The 21,519-nt window shown below is 41.0% G+C and overlaps 1 protein-coding gene across 2 annotated transcripts in view; it reads left to right on the top strand.

The window, feature by feature from the left end:
- Positions 1–21,519, top strand: part of LOC126472759 (serine/threonine-protein kinase Nek8-like) — a 184,751-nt gene that overhangs the window by 89,154 nt on the left and 74,078 nt on the right. Inside the window, exons 1-2 of one of the 2 annotated variants that reach the window (XM_050099958.1) lie at positions 15,051–15,135; positions 15,243–15,333. In XM_050099958.1, the coding sequence (XP_049955915.1) occupies positions 15,313–15,333 (21 nt within the window). In that variant the 5' untranslated portion in view covers positions 15,051–15,135; positions 15,243–15,312. Of the gene's footprint in view, positions 1–15,050; positions 15,136–15,242; positions 15,334–21,519 lie in introns of those variants that run through there. The other variant, XM_050099957.1, reaches the window with a different exon arrangement.

The following is a 21,519-nucleotide window of genomic DNA, read 5'->3' as shown; positions in this document are numbered from 1 at the left end:
TGCAGGTAACAGTCCATAATGTTCACTATCACTAATTAAACAGTTCATCAGAGCTCATCAGCAGTAATTAAACATTTCCAAGTGCACCCACCAATGTTAATACATGTAAGCATGAATGCGCACACAATTGCTTTTACAAAATTATTATCAATGCTCTTACACTAAACATACAAATTATAATAAACACACAAATGATATCAGATAATTGTCATATTAACTATCACAAATACACAAATATCAGTAAACCTATAATATTTATGGGTGTCAGTGCAAGCCACAACAAACAAGTAAAATAATATTTAGGAGATAGGTCGGTACCAATTATTTGGGATTGGGAAAGGAAAACACACTCATCTTTCATCCACATTTAAGTACTACTGTGTAATAGAATAGTGTTAACTGTGTAAATGCAATTCTGTCAAAATTTGATGTTTAACATGTGTATTAAGTAGTAGTGGCAACAGTGTATAACAGTCAATAATAGTTAGTCAATGTCATAGTCATCATGTCAAGACCAATGTTTGCCAAGCCAAATCAAATTTGCAGTCGCTGAACAACTGTCAGTGTGCCAAGATATGCAAATACTTCCTCTCTTCAAAAAAAAGTATATACTGCTTAGTGATTTAACAAAGTGTGTGTGTGTAGACAGTCTTCCTTCCACTTGAGTGTTCTAGTCTGCCATCTTCATCCTCCTTGTTCCATATAAACCAACAAAAAATTATGCTCCTCACTTACTTCACCTCCTATCCACCAAAACTCCAATAATTATCAGCATCACATAATCTTAATACTTCATTAATACCTCTTACGTCAATACATATAAACCTTATCATCAATATCATTTACCTTACTTCTTGTCCACCAAAACTCCAACAATCATCTTCACACAATCTCAATACCTCAATAATACCTCTTCAATACGTCGATACATATAAACCTTATCACCAATATCATTCCACTTCCATAACAACTCTTTCCTCTAGTCAGTCCCCTCGAACAAGTACAGATAAAATCCTAGTGCAAACTTCAATTCATCATCCCATACAATCTGAAGACCCAATGTCTACACACAACCTCTGTGTAATCCATCTGACCCAAATCTTCTACTCATTATGAATTATAAAATACATTTTGGTTACCTTGTCCATCATTAAATAAAAGAAATGCATACATGACCTCTAACAGCCTTTAGTTTGAATAACTTTCAGCAAGTAAGCACGAGTACGGAGAGTGAATGATTGTAATATTTCACAGTGTGTACACCACTTCAAGAATCATGGCAAAACAGAAGCAAACATGTGGAGTATTTCTTGTGTAAAGTGTCACTTGCTATTTCAATTGCTCATGAAGAATGCAGTGTAACAACAGTCAATGGTTTAAACCTAGTGTTGGTATGTCATGTCGTCAGCTTCCTTCCTATTAGCATGAATTTAAACAGCTTCCATAAAACCTCCAGCTCATGTGACTTCAATGAAGTTTCTTGTACCAATGTCGTTCGTAGCATAATAGCAGTTCATTTTCTTATCTTAAAATATAAGGCACTGAGCGTAAGCAAAACATGCAATAGCGAGTAAATATACCAGTAGAGAACAGAATGTTAACAAGTGGATATAGCACAATCCCTACAACGAGGCTCCGCCAAGCAAACAATCTATAATTAATACTGTAGTGTGACCTAAACTCCATGTTCGTACACCGTATATCAGCATTTCTATATACCAAATTAAAGAGTAGTTATGACAACAAAGCAGAAATGTGTAAATATGCAATCCATATGCAAAGCAGCAAATATATATCTTACATAATAAACAGGTCATTAGCATAAGCAAATAAATGTTCATATGTAATCTTAATAAGTAAACATGAAGGCGCAAGCAGATAAATCACAAAGTATAACTTACGTACATAACCATATCAGCACAACTAATCAGGTGACAATTATAATTTAAATAAATAGGCACAGCAGGCACATAATAAAAAAATATGACATCCGTGAAAAAGTAGAGCAGCCAAGCGATGCATAATATACATAAGTAATAACCCTGATCATTAATAAAACATTGTCAAAATCAGCAAATGTACGCAAGCACGTCGCTTCACAAGTAAATTCATAGAACATAAAATTTAGCACAAAGTATAAATCACGTAATCGCGAGCGGCAAATTACGGCTAAAGTACGTACCTAAGTGGAAATATGTTACCTGAAAAATAAACTCAATTAATAGTTACCTTTTTAGTTTATTAGTTTCTTCTTCGAAATTACATTCTTCCTGAAAATTTCTCGATAGCAAGTCCACACACAGAATTTACCTGAAGTTCTTAAATATTTCATACAACCGTATCCTGAAAAATACTGAACGTTAATAACATAATTTATCAAGTCACTATAGCTTTATACTGAATTTAATCAGAGAAATTAGACTGTGTATTTGTTTACGGCTGTAGTGCATTCGCACTGAGCGCTCGATCAGCTGTAGGTACGCGTGACGTAGGAAGTAATTGGTTGCGGTTAACGCACAGACTTGACTGTTGCTTTGAGTATGTGCCGCCGCCAGAACACGGCGCGGTATCCTTGTATTCTCTGCGTGTTTACGTATAACTGTTAGTTTCTCGAAAGTATGTCATTCCACAAAAATTTTAACGTTCGATATATGATGTATTCCCTTAGAGCGCCGAGATTTAAGAGTTTCTACTTCGACAGTGTTATCATGAATAATTTAGCGAACTCTATATGGACCGTTATAAAGAAGAAAAAATTTGCGACACAAGCCTTTCCCTTTGTGAGACAAACGGTGAGACTTAACACCTTTTGACCAACTGACAAGGTTTTTAAACGACCAGGACGTTTAGCTGATTTCTCTCTTCTAGCAGCCGCAGATGCAATATTTTGCAGAGCCAGGTTCACAACTTCCGAATGCCGCAGTTTCCGTATAGGCGGAAAAGGAACGATTTCAGAAATGCGATTTGCCGGTGCTTTATTTTTTAATATCAATATAGGCGGTAAAGAAGTTGAATCATTAGGGAGTTCATTCAGAATGTTTTGAAAAATATGAAGATACTGATCCCACGTTCTGTGATTCTGATGACAATAAAGTCGACACAATTTATTGATTTCCTTCATCCATCTCTCTGAAGCGTTAGATTGAGGGTGAAAAAGTGAAATGAAAATTGATTTAATCTTACGACGCCATAGAGTACGAAGCCAAATTTTAGAGCGAAACTGTGATCCATTATCTGATATAACCTTATCAACATGTCCCACTTTAAGAAATTGTTTGATGAAAGCATTAGATACTGAACGAGCTGTTGCTTTGCGTAAAGGTGTAAAACACACATATTTTGATGTCAATTCCACTGCTACCAAAATGTACGCAAAACCATTAGTAGAACGAACCACTGGACCGAACAAATCGACTGCAGCCATCTCCTTTAATTTCGCTGGAATGATAGGAAACAACGGTGCTCTGTGAGAAATAGTTGGCGGCTTAGACTTTTGACATAATTTGCATTTGGCAAGAACTGATCGAATACGTTTTTCCATATTACTGAAGTAGCAATTTTCTCGTAATTTATGAAAGCATTTTCTGGGACCAAAGTGTGCATAACTGAAATGTATATACCAAATCAATTTATTAACCCACTCATCAGGAATGCAAACTAACCAAACAGAGTTGTCGACCGATTTTCGTTTAAAAAGAATATCATTGCGAACTAAATAATACTGTCTAACCGAACCACTTTCCTTTCTCCTCCATTTCTCCTTAATGTCCTTCCAGATTGGATCCTTGTTTTGCCCCTTAGCGATGTCCTGGAGCGAAGACGAAATAAAATTCTCAAACGCAACACCTTGAATATAGTACATCAAACAATAATTGTTTTCTTTGCAGTCCTCCTCAGCACTTTGTTTCAAACCCATAGGTGCACGTGATAAAGCATCAGCAATAGTATTTGAAGAACCCTGTATGTAAACAATACTAAAATCAAATTCCTGTAGATACAACGCCCATCGTGACAACCTTCCATGTGTTAAATTTGTTGACATAAGAAATTCCAGAGCTCGATGATCGGTGTAAACCTTAGTACGTCTGCCATACAAAAATATGCGAAATTTTGTGAAAGCCCAAACAACAGCCAAGGCTTCAAGTTCCGTAATCGAATATTTCTTTTCTGATTTAGAGAGAACACGACTTCCAAATGCAATAGTTTTCTGTACTACAACGTCGTTTTCTTCCCTCTCTTGAAATAAGTGTGCACCTAGGCCTTTGTATGAGGAGTCTGTCACCAAACAAAACTCTTTTAGATAAATCCGGATGTGAAAGAAGTGGAGCAGCAACTAAAGCATCACGAAGTTGTTCAAATTCTGATTGAGCTTCCTCATCCCAACACCAATTAGAATTCTTTCCAGATAGTTCACATAAACGAGGTGTGGCGAAATCGTCCAATCTAACAAAGCGTCTAAGAAAATTACAGACACCAAGGAAACTACGAACATCACGTTTTGTAGTAGGAACAGCATAATGACGAACAGCGTCTAGTTTCTCTGGATCAGGAAGAATACCTTCTGTAGAAATAATATAACCAAGAAATTTCACCTGAGAACGACCAAATTCAGATTTTTACAAGTTCACTGTAATGCCAACTGTTGCAAAAATACGTAATAATGAATCCAAAATTTTGTTGTGCTCACTCCAAGAACGTTTAGCAATAAGAATATCGTCAACGTATGAAGTAATATTGTCACGAAGATAAACAGGTAAAATTTCGTTTAAACTACGAATGAATGCTGCTGAAGATACAGTAAGTCAAAACGGTAATTTCCGAAATTGATAAGTTACCAAACGCTAAAAAGGCAGTGTATTTTCTACAATCAGGGTGAAGTTCTATTTGCCTAAAACTTGCGCGCATATCAATCGTGGATAAAACTTTAATTCCATGGAAATGTTGAAGTTCATCTAGATTTTGTGGACGGTCAGTTTCAGGAATGATATTATTTATCTGTCTGGAGTCCAGAACCAAACGAATTGACCCATCCTTTTTAAGAACGACGTGTAATGGGCTGGTATGATTGACTGCTGGCTCAATAATGCCTTGATCTAACATGTATTGAAGTTCGCTCTTAACCTTGTCTCTGTAAGCCAAAGGAATAACGTACGTTTCCCCCCGAAATGGTGTGTGTTCTTTCACTTTAAATAAATATTGTAAGCCTTGTATAGTTCCTGTGTGATGACTAAATACTGTAGAATGATAAGTCAAAATTTGGTGCAGTTCTACTCTTGCGACGTCATCTGGCACATCAGCTTTCTTAACCTTTTCATTAATTAATTCTTCGCTATTAATTATATCATCCATCGCGTCTCTGTATCTATTGTCGTTGTCATGAATGAACACATTTTCGTCATAATGCTCAGCGAAAACATCAGAAGTAAGAAACCTTAAACATTTTGTGTCTGATTCAGATTTCGTTAAACACTCGAAAAACTTCAAACATATCGGCATACCGGCAACAATCAAGTTCGTACTTCCTTCCTTAAAGTTTAAAATTGCCTTATGTGTGTTAAGAAACTCCGTACCTAATATAATTTGTGTACTGAGTAATGGTACAATAATAAAATTAGCAGAAAATTCATATCCTTGACAAATGAAATTGAAGTTGGTCTGTTGTTTGACTTCCACACTTTTTCCATAAAAAGCTCCTTGAATTGTAGTTTTAGAAACAGGTAACACAGGACAAGCAATAGTTCTTACACATATACGAAAAACTGATTCACTAATAAAATTCAATGGGCTCCCAGAATCTAAAACCGCAGTGAACTTGTTCTTACCCACACATACTTCAATAACAGGATGTAAAAATGCGTCTACATTATTTTCCTTTTCGTCTAGCAAAATGTCTCTCACGTCTTCCAGGCGTACGTAGCGTAAAGTCGTAATGTCATTACTTTCTGAACCGTCTATATTGCTGCCAGAAGCCGAAACTACAAGTCATTGTCGATTGTTTGCGTCACGTCTTTGATTATTCGCGTTATTTCGCGGATCAATTTCTACGATTTGCACTTGTCTCTCGGAATTTCTGTCACGCGGAGGATGCCAATTAGGTCCCTCCTGTCTGTTAGATGTAAATTCTTGATTGTGTCTATTATTAAAATTTCTATTTTCCTGTCTATCTGCATGACTGCTTCTTGTGTAATTTCGACTGTCACTTCTGAAATTATTGTTATATCTACTACCCTGGTTATTTCTGTAGTAAGAATTTCTATTGTTGTATGAATAATTTCTGTCTTGGTGATACCGATTACTGTTTCCGTATGATTGATCATTCCGGTAGGAATTTCCGTTATTATAATTGTCTGTGTAATTTCTTTTAGAACGTCTGTTATTGTCATAAGGCTGGTATCTATTGTCCTGTCTGTTTCGTCTGTCATTCTCAAAATTACCCATATAACGTCCGTTCCGATCATTATCCCTTCTCTCTGAAAATCTATTGTGATTACCGTTACTGAAAGAATTGCAAGAAGTCCCGTCGTCATTGTCATACTCAAGTTCTTGTAGCAAAGTCTTAAAAGTCTCAATGTCGTCTTTACATCTTCCGGTTAAAGCAATTTGTCTTATCGATTGTGGCAGCTTAGTTAAACAAATGCGAATTAATTCAGTCGGGCTATAAGGGTTGGACAGGAACTGATTCTTTCGAATCATGTCTTCAAAGTATTCTGCTGGCGTGCGGAACTCGGACTGCTTAAAATTACGCTGCATAATACGACTGTGTTTGACTCTGTCTTGCGTGTTTTCGGACCAATATGCCGATAGAAATGCATGATAAAAATCATTTAAATTATTACATTCTCTAAGTCCGCGCATCCGCGTTGCCGGTTCGTTTTCTAAATATCCACACATAAATTCCAGTTTGTGACTTAGTGGCCAATTTGGTGGAAGTGCGTACATAAATTGATCAAACCATGAACATGGATGTATGTCATTCTTAGAATTGCGAAAGATCTTAAATTTCCGAACAGTTAAAAAGTGTTTATAGTCAAAGTTTTCGCCTCGTGGCGACAAAGACCTACCGCGTCTGTCCCAGTCCGAATGTCGATTGTCAAGTTCGCGCGCCTGGCGGTCTCTTGTTGCATCTCGTAAATGAAATAAATTTTCTTCAAAGCCCTCTGCTATCAGTGAATCTAAATTTCTTGTTCTGTCCTTTCCTACGATTTCGCTTTCAATTTGTTTGACTTGCTTTCGTAACGCCTCAAATTCCCTTTTAACGCGTTCATTAAATTTTCCCTGATTTTCAACATGTTTATTTATGTTCTGGTACTCTTCTGTTTCTGCAAATTGCAATGGAGCTGTATCATCTGAATCTCTGTCCCCATTTAATCTAAGACTTGTCAATTTATCTGAAATCTCAACTCTCTCCGATAAGTCACCTATCTGTTCTTTCTGTTTATTTACGTCTTCCGTAAGTGTCGCGACTCTGGTTTCGGTATTGACACATTTAGTAGTTAACTGTTCATACTGTTGCGTTAGGTTATTTATTCTGTCAATTGGTACTGATTCCTCGATTCTCTCAAATATTTCTTCCTTATCGTGTGCACATTGTAAATGTAACTCTGAAAATTTTTGTACTATCACGCGATCTCTTTCTTCCTGTTCTCTATCCTGCTCCTTTTGTCTAATTTCTATTGTAATTAATCTATTATTGTGAGCATTCAAAATTGGTTGTACTTCTTCTCTAATTTCTTTCTTTAATTCATCTTTCATGTTTTTAAAACATGTCCCTATTTGTGAGTCTAACCGTGTTTCCATTATTCCCATATCAGTTTCTAACCGTGTTGCCAATGTTCCCATCTGTGATCCCAAATTAAATATAGCACCCATCAACTGCTCCATATTAACTGGTTCAAAATTCTTTTCCCTCCCTAACATTTCCCGTAAAACTAACTTCCTTCGTCATAGCTGTAAAGCTATCTGTGTTAGATACTATTTCAGAATCTCCTATCGTTAATCTCATATTCTGAAAATTTTCTGATTGTGAAAAATTTTGAACTGGTTCCGGACTATTTTCCCAGTTTATTAAATGGTTTTCTACTTCATTATTCAACATACTGTTCTCCTGTGTTGGCGAGTTCACCATGTTAACAATTTCGTCATTCTGACTATCCATCATTTTTGCCTTTTTCATCGATCTTGTAATCATTTACAAAACATACAAAACTCGTCACTATACGAAAATTACACACGCCTAACGAACAATTAAAACCTTCACAATTGCACAAAATTGTCAAACCCGTGTACGACTCATCAAAAATTAAATTCCACAAAAATACCATCAGAAGAATGACAAGACAACTACAAATGTTCAATTACAAAATCTATACACGCAATATAGACTACAATTATTAAACTACAAATTACTACAACAATACTGCTGTCTGCTATTTTTACTATCAAAAGAATTCCAAGGGACGATCCGAAGCAGCGGTCGCCACGTGCATGGGGGCTTAATTATTTAAATGAAAATATTTTTAGTATTGTAACAGTTGTGTTACTAAATGTGACACTTCTGTCCCTCAATGTAACTGGGTTTTCTCTTTTGATGCTGTCAATTGTCAGGATGAGCATTCTAAAGCATTCTGTCAGGGTGAAAATATTAAATAAATTAACTTTTCTCTCTTAACAACATGTGGGCAGGGTGGATTCTTCCTTGGCTCGGGTATGAGGTCGAATGAAACATTATTTTTACATAAGATAACTTTTATTGAAGATTTGTACAACTGTATCTTACGGGATGTTCTGGTTCGGAGAGCGGCAGCTGTGTCGTTTGTGAAGTCTTCTGCTGCGGCTGCGGTTGCGGCGTCGACGGCGGTGGCGGCGTTGGCGGCGTCGTCTGATTACGCGTAGCGGTGTGTATCTCGTGTCGCCGTCTCGCCCAGTTGACTGGAGACGCGCAGCGCGAGGTGGCCCGTTAATTATTGCGAGCGAAGTCGTGCATCGGATGGTGATACCTTGGATGTGGCGTCCCAGTGTTTCTCTTCTCTAAGCGGCCGCGTGTGTTGTGCGTCGACCAGCGGAGCGGCGCGGCGGGGCAAGGCAAGGCCAGTGTCCCAAACTCGAACCACGGACTCCCGCTTGCCAGTCTTCGGCTGTCAGGTCTTCATCCCAGCTCACAGGTGACTGCTGAGGTGAGGCCGTCTCCTTCCCGTCCTCAAGAGTCACCCGGGTACGTAAAAACCAGACTTCAAATACCTTTTAACTTCTGTCTTCTGGCGCCGCGGCTGCTGCTTGCTATTCCATTACAGCGGCGGACTTGGTGCGTCTGTGCATGATGCAGTCTCTTCTTGCATGATGGTCTTCAGCACCGAAACTGACTGAAAACTACTGCTACTCTTCTTTTCTTCCTTCGTCTCTCGTCTTCGTCTCCGTCCCCGTCTCCGTCTTCGTCTTCGTCTTCGTCCCCGTCTTCATCTGTCGGGCCCACCGCGTCTCGCGTATTTATTCACTTCAGTTCACTGGAGGTGAACGACTTCACGGCCATTGCCTCTTCTGTCACGTTGAAAAGCTTCTCAAAGAATCTTCTTGACCTCGGTCATTGGCTCTTGAAATGTAGGCGGGGGCCTCTGATCGCATGTGATGACTGAGAAACACGTGAGCCGGTCATTGCCTCTTCCGTCACGTTGAAAAGCTTCTCAAAGAATCTTCTTAACGTCGGTCATTGGCTCTTGGAATGTAGGCGAGGGCCTTTGCTCACATGCGACAACTGAGAAACACGTGAGCCGGTCGGGCGATGCCCTGACGGCTGAATCGACAGTTTCCACTTATGTGGAACTTGCTGACTTCGCGGTCATTGTCTCTTCTGCTCTGCTGTTGTGCCCGCTGTGTGCCAGTATGTAACTCTCCAAACTAAACCAAGTTTTCCATTTATATTCTAATTTCTAGTTCACTTTGATTTCACTAATTTATTTACTTAAGTACCACTCAACAGTATTAGTAGCTGTCAGTCCGGTTACGTAGTCTCGTAACCGGTTGGCCCTGAGTAGTATTAGTACGCAATCTGACTGCATAGAATAACAACAAAGAATGAAAGGAAATTTCCGTTAACACAATTAATTAATTAAGTCCCCAGTAACTATAAAAGCTACGAAACTACTACTACCAAACAACAAAGCACAAGTGTAACTGTTCTGTGTGTGGAAGTGTGATTCAACGTACACATCTGGCACGGTTCTTCCTCAATAAGACAAGATATTTTAAACACCATTTACACTGAAGTAATTAAAAAAAACAGAAATACTAGAATTGCACATAGAAAGCAGAAGTACACTCTACTACATGAACACAAGCCAGATGCTTTGTTGACTGAACCTGTGACCAAGAGACATTGTTAGTTAGGAAATTTGAAATAAAAATATTTTGTTTTATTACCTCATATATATTGACGAAAAATACACTCTGATCATTACAACATCACCAATCGAACAGCATCGTCTGTCTAGCCCATCAGAACAACTGCACACGACATGCTCACAAATATTACTGCTATCGACATCCTCTCAACAAGCACTGACCACGGCAACCTCTGAACTACCACTGCCCACGGCAACTTCTGAACTACTACAGCCAGTGGAGGCGGCGGAATAAAACTCTTTGGCGCAATCTCTGGCGCTGTGACTCAGTGTAGCCACCTTTCACTGTTCATAGAACTTTCCACCAATTGGAAGAAGATGTTTATGAGCGTGTGTATTGAAGCAGTTTCACCTGTCATTGTCGAAGTGACTCTTTAGTAGTACCATGGAATCTTCTAGTGGCACTTTTGTAAAGAGAGGCGTGACATCGAAGTTGATTGTCACCATTGTCCATACATCTCTCTTGAAATTCTTTCAGGATTGTGTCGAGTTCTTGCAGTTGTGTGGACAGTGACCCACGAGACGTTTTAGTATCCGTGTCAGATGTTCAGGTAGGTTATACGTTGCCAGATTTATAGTGTTCACTATCAGACGTAATGGAACACTCTCTTTGCATATATCTGGGAAATCATAAAGCTATGGTGGCAGCGGCGGTTTGTAGGACAGCACTCTGACCATATCCTTGTCTAGGCCTGAGTTTTTGGTGAGTGAGATGACGATCCTTGTCACAGCTGGTGTACGGTCCTTTTTCACTTGCTTGCACTCGTATGCCAAATCCAGTTGTAGCATCACAATCTTCTGTCAGTAATGATCTAATTGTAACAACACTCTCACATCGCCTTTGTCATCAGCAAGGACGACTGTGTCATTGTCCTCCCAGAGGCCATCTATAGTCGTGAATTCTGCCTCTGAGACGTTATTCTTCAGTATTTTGCCTTTGTGAAGGATCCTGCAGGTCTCCCTTCTAACCTCTTCACAGCTTGCTCAATGCTGTCGATTTCACTTTTAGGTCATGTTTTTGGAACTAGTGTAAAATTTAGACCTAATGACAGAACAGATATTATCGCCTCATCCAGTTCCTTTCTAGTGATATGGATAACTAACTACAGTGGTGACCATCTGCGTCCATGACAGCCTGGAACCGAACTAGAGATACCATTTCAAAATTATTTGCAAAACTTCTCGAATGGTAGACCATGGAATGTTCAGCTGTCATAACACAGCTAATGCACTGCTTGAAGATTGCACATTGCGGCCAGTATTCTCAGCCAAGGTGAAAGTAGCTTCAACAGTTTGTGGTGCAATTGGCCGCCGGCCTCTCCCTGGAGCAATTCCCAAATATCAGTTAATTCGAACTCCTAAATCATGTTCTGCAGCCCCAATACAGAAAAGTGACCTCACCACATTCCTTTAATGCTTCGAAACTAGCAGCTGTGTTGTAATGTGGCAGAATAAATGGTCAGATTCGCACCTTACATGAGAGCTTTATACATCACAACGTTAAGGTGAATATGACACCTAACTTAATTCGGCGGTAATGAGCAAATTTGCCTATCAGTATGTAATGCAAGAAGAGATGACACTCAATCGACAATAATAAACACACTATTCCTATAATGCATGTTTGAGCGGAAGGTGAAACAAGCAGTGAGAAGCGTTTTGGTTTGGAATTCAGAGGGACAAAGGCAGAGGCAAGGCCGCGCTACAGGGGGTACCACGGAAACCACTTAAAGGGGTGTCCTAGGCAGAAAGTCAATGACCGACCAGGTGACTCAGACGGGGAGAGCGAGTATAATGGCCCATCTGAGGTAGGAGAGGAAAGAAATCATTTAGAAAACTGCGTTTCGGAATTCCAAATGGATACGAAACAAGACCAGTGACGCATTTTCGATCATGTGTCCAGCGAGTGGTACACAGGAGAGAGTCAGTGTACGCATTTAGGCGTCTGGAACTGGCACAAAACATCCGATTGGCGGAAACGCGCTAGGAAGGAGAAAAGAGCCATAGTTCTGACACAATTTAATGTTAGGGACCTTGCAATTGGTAGAGATTGTTTCCGCAAAATAAGAGGAATGCTCCTATTGGCCCAAAAAAGCCGTGATGTGAAGAACGAAAGAACCCAGGTGGGGAGACAGTTCGGCTATGAATAAGAAAAGACGGAAATTTTCGTGGACTCTTCTCTGAACTGGCGTCAAGTGCAGAACGGAGCAAATAACGCTCTGTATGATGCAGAGGAGTAATTTGTGTGAACACTGCGTTCACAGCGGCTGATATTAGTTGTAGCATCGTTTAGCTCCAACAATGGAGAAACAAACTGCCAGTTAGTTAATTGTTCTTGTGAGAACTGAGAGGCATTATTATATGCACGCTGCTCCAACCATGTACGTGTATATCGCCACATTCTAAGACTAAGGATGAGTACATGTTCTCTCGCCTAACGAGAAACATAGGGAAAGTTTCTGCTGGAACTTCAGCAAAGGTGAATTAGTTTTACAGGAATTTCAGCGGAAGAGAGAGCGACCTAGCAGATGACAGCTCATCGCAGCTTAAGCCGTCGGCACACGGACCGTGCTGCCGAACGTTAACGTTGAGCGTGCCCAGTTCAACGTGCTGCTCAACGCTCAGGAATGATGCGACTTGTGCATACGGTACGTGGACCCCAACGTGGTATACGCGATCGCAACGCACTCAAGCGACAGTTGAGGGATGTTTCTAGTTCGTTAATCACACTGTTTACTCAACGGGCGCGTAAAATTCCCACGTTAGCTTTATTAAAATGCACATTTCCCCCATCGTCCACGAAAAGGAAAGTACCATCTCCAATCAATAAGGACAGAGGCTTATAAAAGTTCCATTACAAGCAGTGCGTTACAAAATTGGAATACTTTCCACATAAGATAAACATTATTTCATCATTCCCACATTTTAGTAAAACCCCAAGGTCAGTCTTACTTGATCACTGTTCGTACCCAGTAGCAGAATCTTTGCAACATGTCAATTACGAAGCGTAAAAGAAAAAGGAGAAAAAATACCTTTATACAAGTAGCGTCAGCTGTCCTTTAGATTAAGCCAATCGAACAAAGTCACCCCTCAAAAAAAGGTGAACTTGTATTTACATAAAATCAAACATTACAGCCTATACTTATATTAAACTAATAATAAAGTATCAGAACCTAATAAAAACGCGAATGTTAGGAAAAAAAATTTGTCGTGTCACGACGCGAACCACCGCCACAACGAAAAAACCTCATTAGTATACAATGATGCTATTCATTACACTATACCAACATCACATCTACTGTGTGTAATAATAGTACCTTACCTCTTACTAAAAACTTTATAATCGTAGATATTTTACTAACTGAAATTTAATTATAACACATTGTACCAAGAACAATGCGTTTTGGGTGGATCTTCAGTGTGTCGCTGCCTTCAAATAGCCTACTCTCATTATACGCAAGTTACAATAATTATTTTTCCGCGAATATGATGTTTCTCATTATTTGTTGGAACGAATCACACAGTTAACAATGAGTTTTGCAGTGATTCTCAATTTGCTGGTGCTCGGAAAGGCATATATACGTATAGGCTTGAAATGAATGCCAATATGGCGCGTCACAACTCTATACTGAAGGGAGACGGCGTGCGTGTGACGTAGGTGGCGTTGTGCCATGTCATTGGTCAACGTTCAGACGCACGCTGAGAATTTTTTTTTTTTTTTCCTTTATTGTAATTTTCAGCACCTCATACAAGGCGGGCTGGCAGCAGCTTAATACGCCGCTCTTCAGCCGTATGGGGTACAATAATATGAGATAGGTGACACAGAAAATACAAAAAATGGCGGGCAAAGAAAGTAGTTTTTTTTTTTCCTTTATTGTAATTACGCTGAGAATATCTGACATGCCAGATATTGCTCTGCACGTTCGGAAAGACTCCCGAGCGTGCTATTCCATGCTGTGGCGTCAGAAACTCGGCACGCTCAACGCTCGGATGCACGGTCCGTGTGCCGACGGCTTTAAGGTAAATAACGTGTGCAGAGGCGTAAATTTGTTGGTTCACCAGCTTGCGTCCACTGTAAACTCGAGTGACCTTGGGTAATGTTTTGCTCAATTTGTCACATAGCTAACTATCCACCGTAGACTTGTCATCCTAAAAATAGTGCCGAACTTTGAGCCAGAATCGGACGATTTTTGTAGTACTGACCATCATAAGTGTAGGAACAATTGTGTAAAGAAACTTCTAGTTAAACTTTAATATTGTCGTGCTTAGGATAATTTAACCTTCTGAGGGTTAATATTTAATATTATTGTGTTTAGGATTATTTCACTTTTTGATGTTGACGAGATGAGTTATCCTGACAACTGTTTTTTGTTGTCACATTGAAAACTGTGTAAAGGCGTGCATTTTTGTGCTAACATTGTGACATTAAACATGTCATTTCTACTTACACAGTTGTCTTCAATCCTAGAATAAGTAAACCACAAATATTGCAAAGTACAGTGTTTTTGATAAGAAAAAGTTTACGAGTAAAGTCCTGTTCCCCTTGTCCAGACCCAAGTTGACTGACTGCAACTGTAATGCACACTGATGCTTCTTTCAGTCCTTCGTCGCCGTACCAATACCATCGCGTAACGGCAAGTCGTGACACTATCATAGCTATGAAGTTGGGTACCCACACAGCAATCAGTTTTCCGTCTACACTGCCTCAAGCAGCAGAAGTGTAATTGTAACCACCCTCTAGGTTAGTGAAACCTTAACACTGAAGTTGACAGCGCAATATACATTAAAGTAATTTGGATATCTGCATGACTGCAAGACTCTCTGTTACGTCCCATTTTATTGTTTTAGAGCAGTGCATCTCTGCGAGAGGCGTTCGGATGGCCAGCAGGTAGTCGTGAAGCGTGTATCCATCTCGCAGATGACTGACAGCGAACTGGCGGTAAGGCTCCCTGCGACGCAAATTTCGCACACTTCTCGTTGCAAGGTACATGCTTTCTTTGCTAGAGTATAGACTAAAGGGTCCCAAGCTTTTCTTGCCTCGTAGACTACATGCCAATTGTTTTGTTCTGCGTAAACCCTCTGCCTTTCATACACTGAATTTCTACAAATTCATCAATTTCAAATGTGTTTTTGATAGCTGATACAGTGCCACTGACTTCTGTAGGTTTAACTATAAAAGTGTCGAGTAGAAAACTTACTGTTTATTTAAACGACACAAAATGCGAATTTAATAAAATACATAAATGCTTTTAGTGGGAGCAAATTTTTTGTTTGGCTTCAGCTTTAGTTAGATGAACGTTAAACCTCTTCGTTCAGTGATTTCCAAATTTTTTAAGAAGACTGGCAACGGTTCTGAGAGCCCTTTCCAAGAGTATTAAAAATAAAGCTATCAAAAACTTTCTCGCAATAGTCCATAATACAGTATAAGTAACAGGTACCTCTATCTGAAGGTAGAATCGCTTGTATCCCTTTCTACCTTACGTTACTCGTTAGCGCTTATTCCGATAATTTCTTCTTATAATACTACAGGGATACAGTCCCAGACTCCTACAGTCGTCAGGACACAGCCGGACGAGATGGGGTGGTGAGGTCCTAATTATGCTTGAGAGCGCCAAGGAAACATCATTATCAATAACACTTTTGTTAGGCGAGATACAGGATTGCCTTCCAGTACATCGGTTTCTTCAATACCACAGTAAGAATTGAGCAAAACCATCCTCAAAGCTAGTCAAAACTCAATGTGAAAGACATTTAAATGATGGATGTAGAGTGAAACGAAGTCGTCTAAGAAGTCTGTCTCTAACAAACTGGGGAAACTGGGGAAAATTCGTGCCATCCAATGTTGTGCTTCATTAGTTTAATTCTGACAGGAAAAGCTTTTACGATGGCCTTCGTTTTCGTCAGATTTAAACTGTCACATTGTTACTGCAAGTTAACTTCATTAAATTTAATAAACCAATCCGTTAAATAAGGAATGTCCGAATCCTACTTGATTAAATTATTTTTTCAAATTGGATCTTTCGCATACAAAAGCCACAAAAAGTGAGAAAAATCTTGTGCCAGGGACGCCCCTCGTTGCATCAACTGCATGGACGACCACTCTGCTTCCTCCAGAGATTGCCCTATTTTTAAAGATGAACGAATTATTCAGGAAATCTGAGTGAAGAAAAAGGTGTCTACCTTTGCTGCTCGTAAGTTATTCCCTAGTAGAAAACCCATTGTCTTCCCAGTGCGCAAATATAGCACTGTCCTCGCCTCTCCTCGACGTACTATGGAGGGAGCCATGCAGACTTGCGATCTCACCTTTAGTGCCACAGTCATCAGATAGTCAACCCGAAGATCGCTCGTTCCATCTCCCCACTATCACCCGCTCACTCTAAGACTCAATCTTCATCGGCTTCTGCTAAATCACAGGCCCGAAAATCGGACGCCACAACTCCCAAAAAATAGCCTACTGGTGAAAATTTTTTACATGCCCAGACCTCACAACCATCAACTCCTCCTTCATCTCAACATCCTGCTTCCAAAAAGGCTCATAAGAAACAGTTCCTCTCCTCCTCCACCATGGCGTGTCTCTTCTACAGCGCCACCCAGTGGTAGCTGCCTTCAGCTGTCTTCCGTGTCGCCAAGATGCACCACTGGTGGCTGGTCAACCAGCCGATCACTGACGGCAGCAGCTGCCCCCGAACAACCCATGGATCAGAATCTTCTGCCTCTGGCTGAATGCCATTCCACGCCATCGGCCACCGGCTCTCAGCGGTTGCTAAGTTGACGGCAATCATGGTGAGATTTTTCCTTTTTTCGTCCATCCTATGTAAAGTCTAAATTGGAATATCTGCAGAATTCGCTCCAATCAGGATGAACTGTCAATCCTCTTACGATCCTACTCCCGGGTCATTTTCTGTCTTCAGGAAACAAAGCTACGTCCCCATGATCTTCCCTCATTTCCAATCAGTCTGGTTTGATCTCCCCTGTGTTCCTGGTATTCCGGCACATGGGGAATTATGATTCTTCTCCACGATACTATCCATTATCACCCAACCGCCTTACAGAGTTCCTACCAAGCTGTCGCTGTAAATCTTTCCCTTTCTGGATTCACCTTCCCTCTTTGAACCATATACATTCCATCATCCACACCATCATCCATACCAATGGCAAGAGTCGATCTCCATCTCCTCGGTCAGTTCCCACCCCCCTATTTGCTGGTGGTAGACTTCAACGCCCACCACCTGCTTTCGGTATCTCCGCTTCCTTGTCCGAGAGGCTCCTTATTGATTGACCTCTTCCACTTAGCGGATCTTGTTTGCTTCAACAGTTGAGAACATAATTTTTGTCTACCTCCACGTTAACTTACTCTCATTTAGACATTTCGGTCGGTAGTGTTTGGCTAGCTCGGCGCTTTGAATGGTTCGCTCTTGCTGATAGACACTCGAGTGACCATTTTCCATGAGTCCTTCGATTACAGCCACAACTGTCATCTATGTGCCCAAGCCGATTGTACTCTGTTCTCCTTCCTAGCAACATTTAATGACAGTCAATTTCCTAGGACTGACGATCAGATCACTCACGTTATGGAAGCTATTCTTGCAGCCCAGGAACGTTCAAAACCTCATACCTTCCCTCTGCCCCAGCGTCTTTAGTGAATTAGTGGAACAAAGTATCCCGTAACGCAATACACGAGGGGAGACGTGCTCTTCGCGTTTTCCATCATCCTACGTTGGCCAACTGTGTCTGCTATAAGCAGTTACGTGTGCGATGGCGATGTAACAGCAAGAAAAGGTAGGATTTCTTCACCAGCTACTTCAATATCTTTACTCCCTCATCAGTTGTTTGGAAACGAATTCGACGAATATCCGGCACATCCAGTTTTTCCCCTCATGTGCAGGGTACCTTAGTTGACCCAGTCGAAATCTCTAACTCATTGGGTCGATACTTTGCTAAGATTTAGAGCTCTTTTAATTACCCAACAGCCTTTCTCCTGAAGAAACGGGTAGTGGAAGAGCGACCTCTTGATTTTTCTTCTCAAAATGGCGAAAGCTAGAATGCCGTTTTTTCTATGTGGGAACCCAGACATGCACTCTCCTCCTCGCTCTTCTGCACTGGGACTAGATGGCATCCATGTCCAAATGTTGCTGGATCTCTCATACCCTAGTCTGTGCTACCTGCTTCACCTTCATAATCGACTTTGGGTCTACAGTACCACTCCCAGAAGATGGCAGGAAGCTATGGTCATTCCTGTTTGGAAACCGGGAAAGGACAAACATCTCCACTCCGGCTATCACCGATTCTCACTCATGATTAGTGTTTGTAAGGTTTTTGGAGCATATCGTAAACTGCCGTTTAGGCTGGTGGCTGGAGTCTCAAAACTTTTTAACAACTTTTCGAAAGCATCGTTCCGCAGTTGGCCATCTTGTTGTTCTCTCCACTTCTTTCGTGAACAATTTTCTCAGGAAACTCCAAATGGTAGCTATATTTTTTGATCTGGAGAGGGCATACGATTCCTGTTGCAGGACAGTCATCCCCCGCATACTGTTCTCCTGGGGTTTTCGCGGTCGGCTACCCTTTTCATCCTTGAATTTATGACAGAGCGCACATTTAAGGTGCATTTGAACACTACTCTATCCCGTACTTTCTCCCAAGAAAACGGGAGTGCCCAAAGGCTCTGTGCTAAGTGTGGTACTGTGGTACTGTTTGCTCTTGCATTAAATACATTTATGGATTGTCTCCTTCCCGATGTTTTGGGCTCCCCATTTGTCGACGATTTTACAATCTTCTACAGCTCTCAATGGACAAGCCTTCTTGAACGATGCCTTCAAGGATGCCTCGATCGCCTCCACTTATGGAGAATCGAAACTGGCTTCAGATTTTCTCCCAGTAAGACCATCCATGTAAATTTTTGGCGTCGTATGGAGTTTTATCTGCCTTCCCTACATCTAGGCCCTGTTGACTTTACGTTCATGGACGTTGCCAAATTCTTGGGACTTAAGTTTGACAGAAAACTGTGCTGGCTTTTCCGCGTTTCATATGTTTTGGCTCGATGTCAGCAATCCCTCAACACCCTTCGTGTTCTGAGTGGTACCTTTTGGGGAGCGGACTGGGTGGTGCTCCTCTGCCTATATCGTGCCTTAGTGTGCTCGAAATTGGACTATGGAAGCATATTTTGCTTTTCTGCACGGTCGTCTATTCTTTAGTGTCTAGATTCTGTCCACCACTGTGGATTGCATTTAGCGTCTGGAACATTTTATCCTAAACCCCTGAAGAGCCTTTACGCTGGGATGGCTGAACCTCCATTGTCCAATCGACGACCTGTCGATCTGAGTCATTACGCTAGTCATCTGTCGTCCTTGCCTGGTCATTTGACCCATGCCTTTTTTTTTTTCTCCCCGTCTCCTTGGATTTAGGGTATCAGGCAGCTCTTCCTCTCTAACACCACTGGGAGTCCACTTCCGTCAACTGCTACACTCACTTTCCTTCCAATTTCTTGACAAATGGGGGTATGACACCACCTTGGCTTCGCCCCCCCCCCCCCCAACCAATCTTCTCTGTGACCTTTGAGGACAGTCCCCCCCCCCCCCCCCGCCCCCCTCTATCGTTTATCGTCGGGCTGCTCTATGCACACAAATGGAGGATTTATTTACACTGATGGCTCGAAGAACATCTTTAATGTCTATATTATTGACGACTCTTATATTAGATTTCGGCTTCCCGACTAGTGTTTGGTTTTTACCGTGGAGCGGAACTTTACGCTGTTCTCCAGACTGTCTAATATATCTGTAGCTGTCAGCGGATATAGTACATTATATGCTCGGATTCGCTCAGCTCTCTTCTCAACCTCCAAGGTCATTATCCCGTCCACCCTCTGGTCCACTGGATTCAGGACTGCCTCCACATGCTCCACTTGGGGGGGGGGGGGCATCTCTGTGGCATTCCTCTGGATTCCAGGGCATATATTAGTATACACGGAAACGAGGCAGCCAATATAGCAGCAAAGGCTGCTGTCTCTCTTCCTCTGCCCGCTGTTCACATGGTTCCCTTTGTTGATCTCCAGAGCGTTTTATGTCGTCGTGATGCTCTTTTGTCACACGCATTGGTCGACACTTCAGAAGAATAAATTACCGTACATAAAACCTTTTCCCTGTGCTTGGACATATTCCTCACGGCCTCATTGTCTGGTGGAGATAATTTTAACTAGACTCCTGATTGGGCACTGTCCTTTTAGCCATCAACATCTTTTAAGTGGCGATCCTCTGCCCGCTTTGTCCCCACTGCTCTCATTCGTGAATGATGAGACAACTTTTACTTCAGTGCCCTATTTTAATCCGCTATGAAGCCGTTTACAGCTATTGCCTGATATATCTTCCCTTTTAGCAGATGACGTGTCCTTGTGTTTGTAATTGTTAGTGAGATATCAGTCATTCGAAGATGTTTTCGGGGAAAACAACCCACCTTCAATAGCACTTGTCTAAGATTTTCTTTCATTTTTAGTTTCCCCCTTCTTGAGTTGTGCTCCAATTGCTGCTGATTTAAATTCCTATTTTCACCCTTTTCTAAGCCACAGAATGGGCGCTTATGACCATAGCTGTTTTGCGCCCTAAAACCTTAAAGAATGATAAAATTGGGATTGTCATCCAGCACCAAGACCCGCTGAGGCTTTCCTGTAAGAATTCCATATATTTGGAGGGATCACTCGAGGAAACAGACGGCAACACTACCCTGGGATCCAGGCTTAAACGTAACGTGTTAGCGTTCTTGTTTCAAGAGATATGCTATGAAATAAATGGATCTGAGATCGACAGTACACATAATGTTGGCATAACGCTAACCCTTAAAACATGTGTCGCTGCATCACTCACGGATTTGAATGGTTTAGAAAATGTGGGATGGTTCATAGATGATCCAAAGAATAGAATAGTTGCAGAGTACAAATGATTTACTGCATGCGTATCTCTAAAAATGCTTATGGGCTACTTTGAAGACATGAGGCAAATTATTATACATGCTAAACAGGAACTCATTGTGGTACGGAGTGCGACAGATAATAGCTCATACCTTCAAGGAGCTCAAGAGAAGAATATGATCACAATCAGCAAGATAATATGGTAGCGGTAGTGAGTGAGGGCCTATG

Source organism: Schistocerca serialis, chromosome 1 (genome assembly GCF_023864345.2).
Source record: "Schistocerca serialis cubense isolate TAMUIC-IGC-003099 chromosome 1, iqSchSeri2.2, whole genome shotgun sequence".
Classification (NCBI taxonomy): Eukaryota; Metazoa; Arthropoda; class Insecta; order Orthoptera; family Acrididae; genus Schistocerca; species Schistocerca serialis.
Note: the sequence above shows the minus strand (reverse complement) of the source record. Positions and strands in the feature narration are given on the sequence as shown.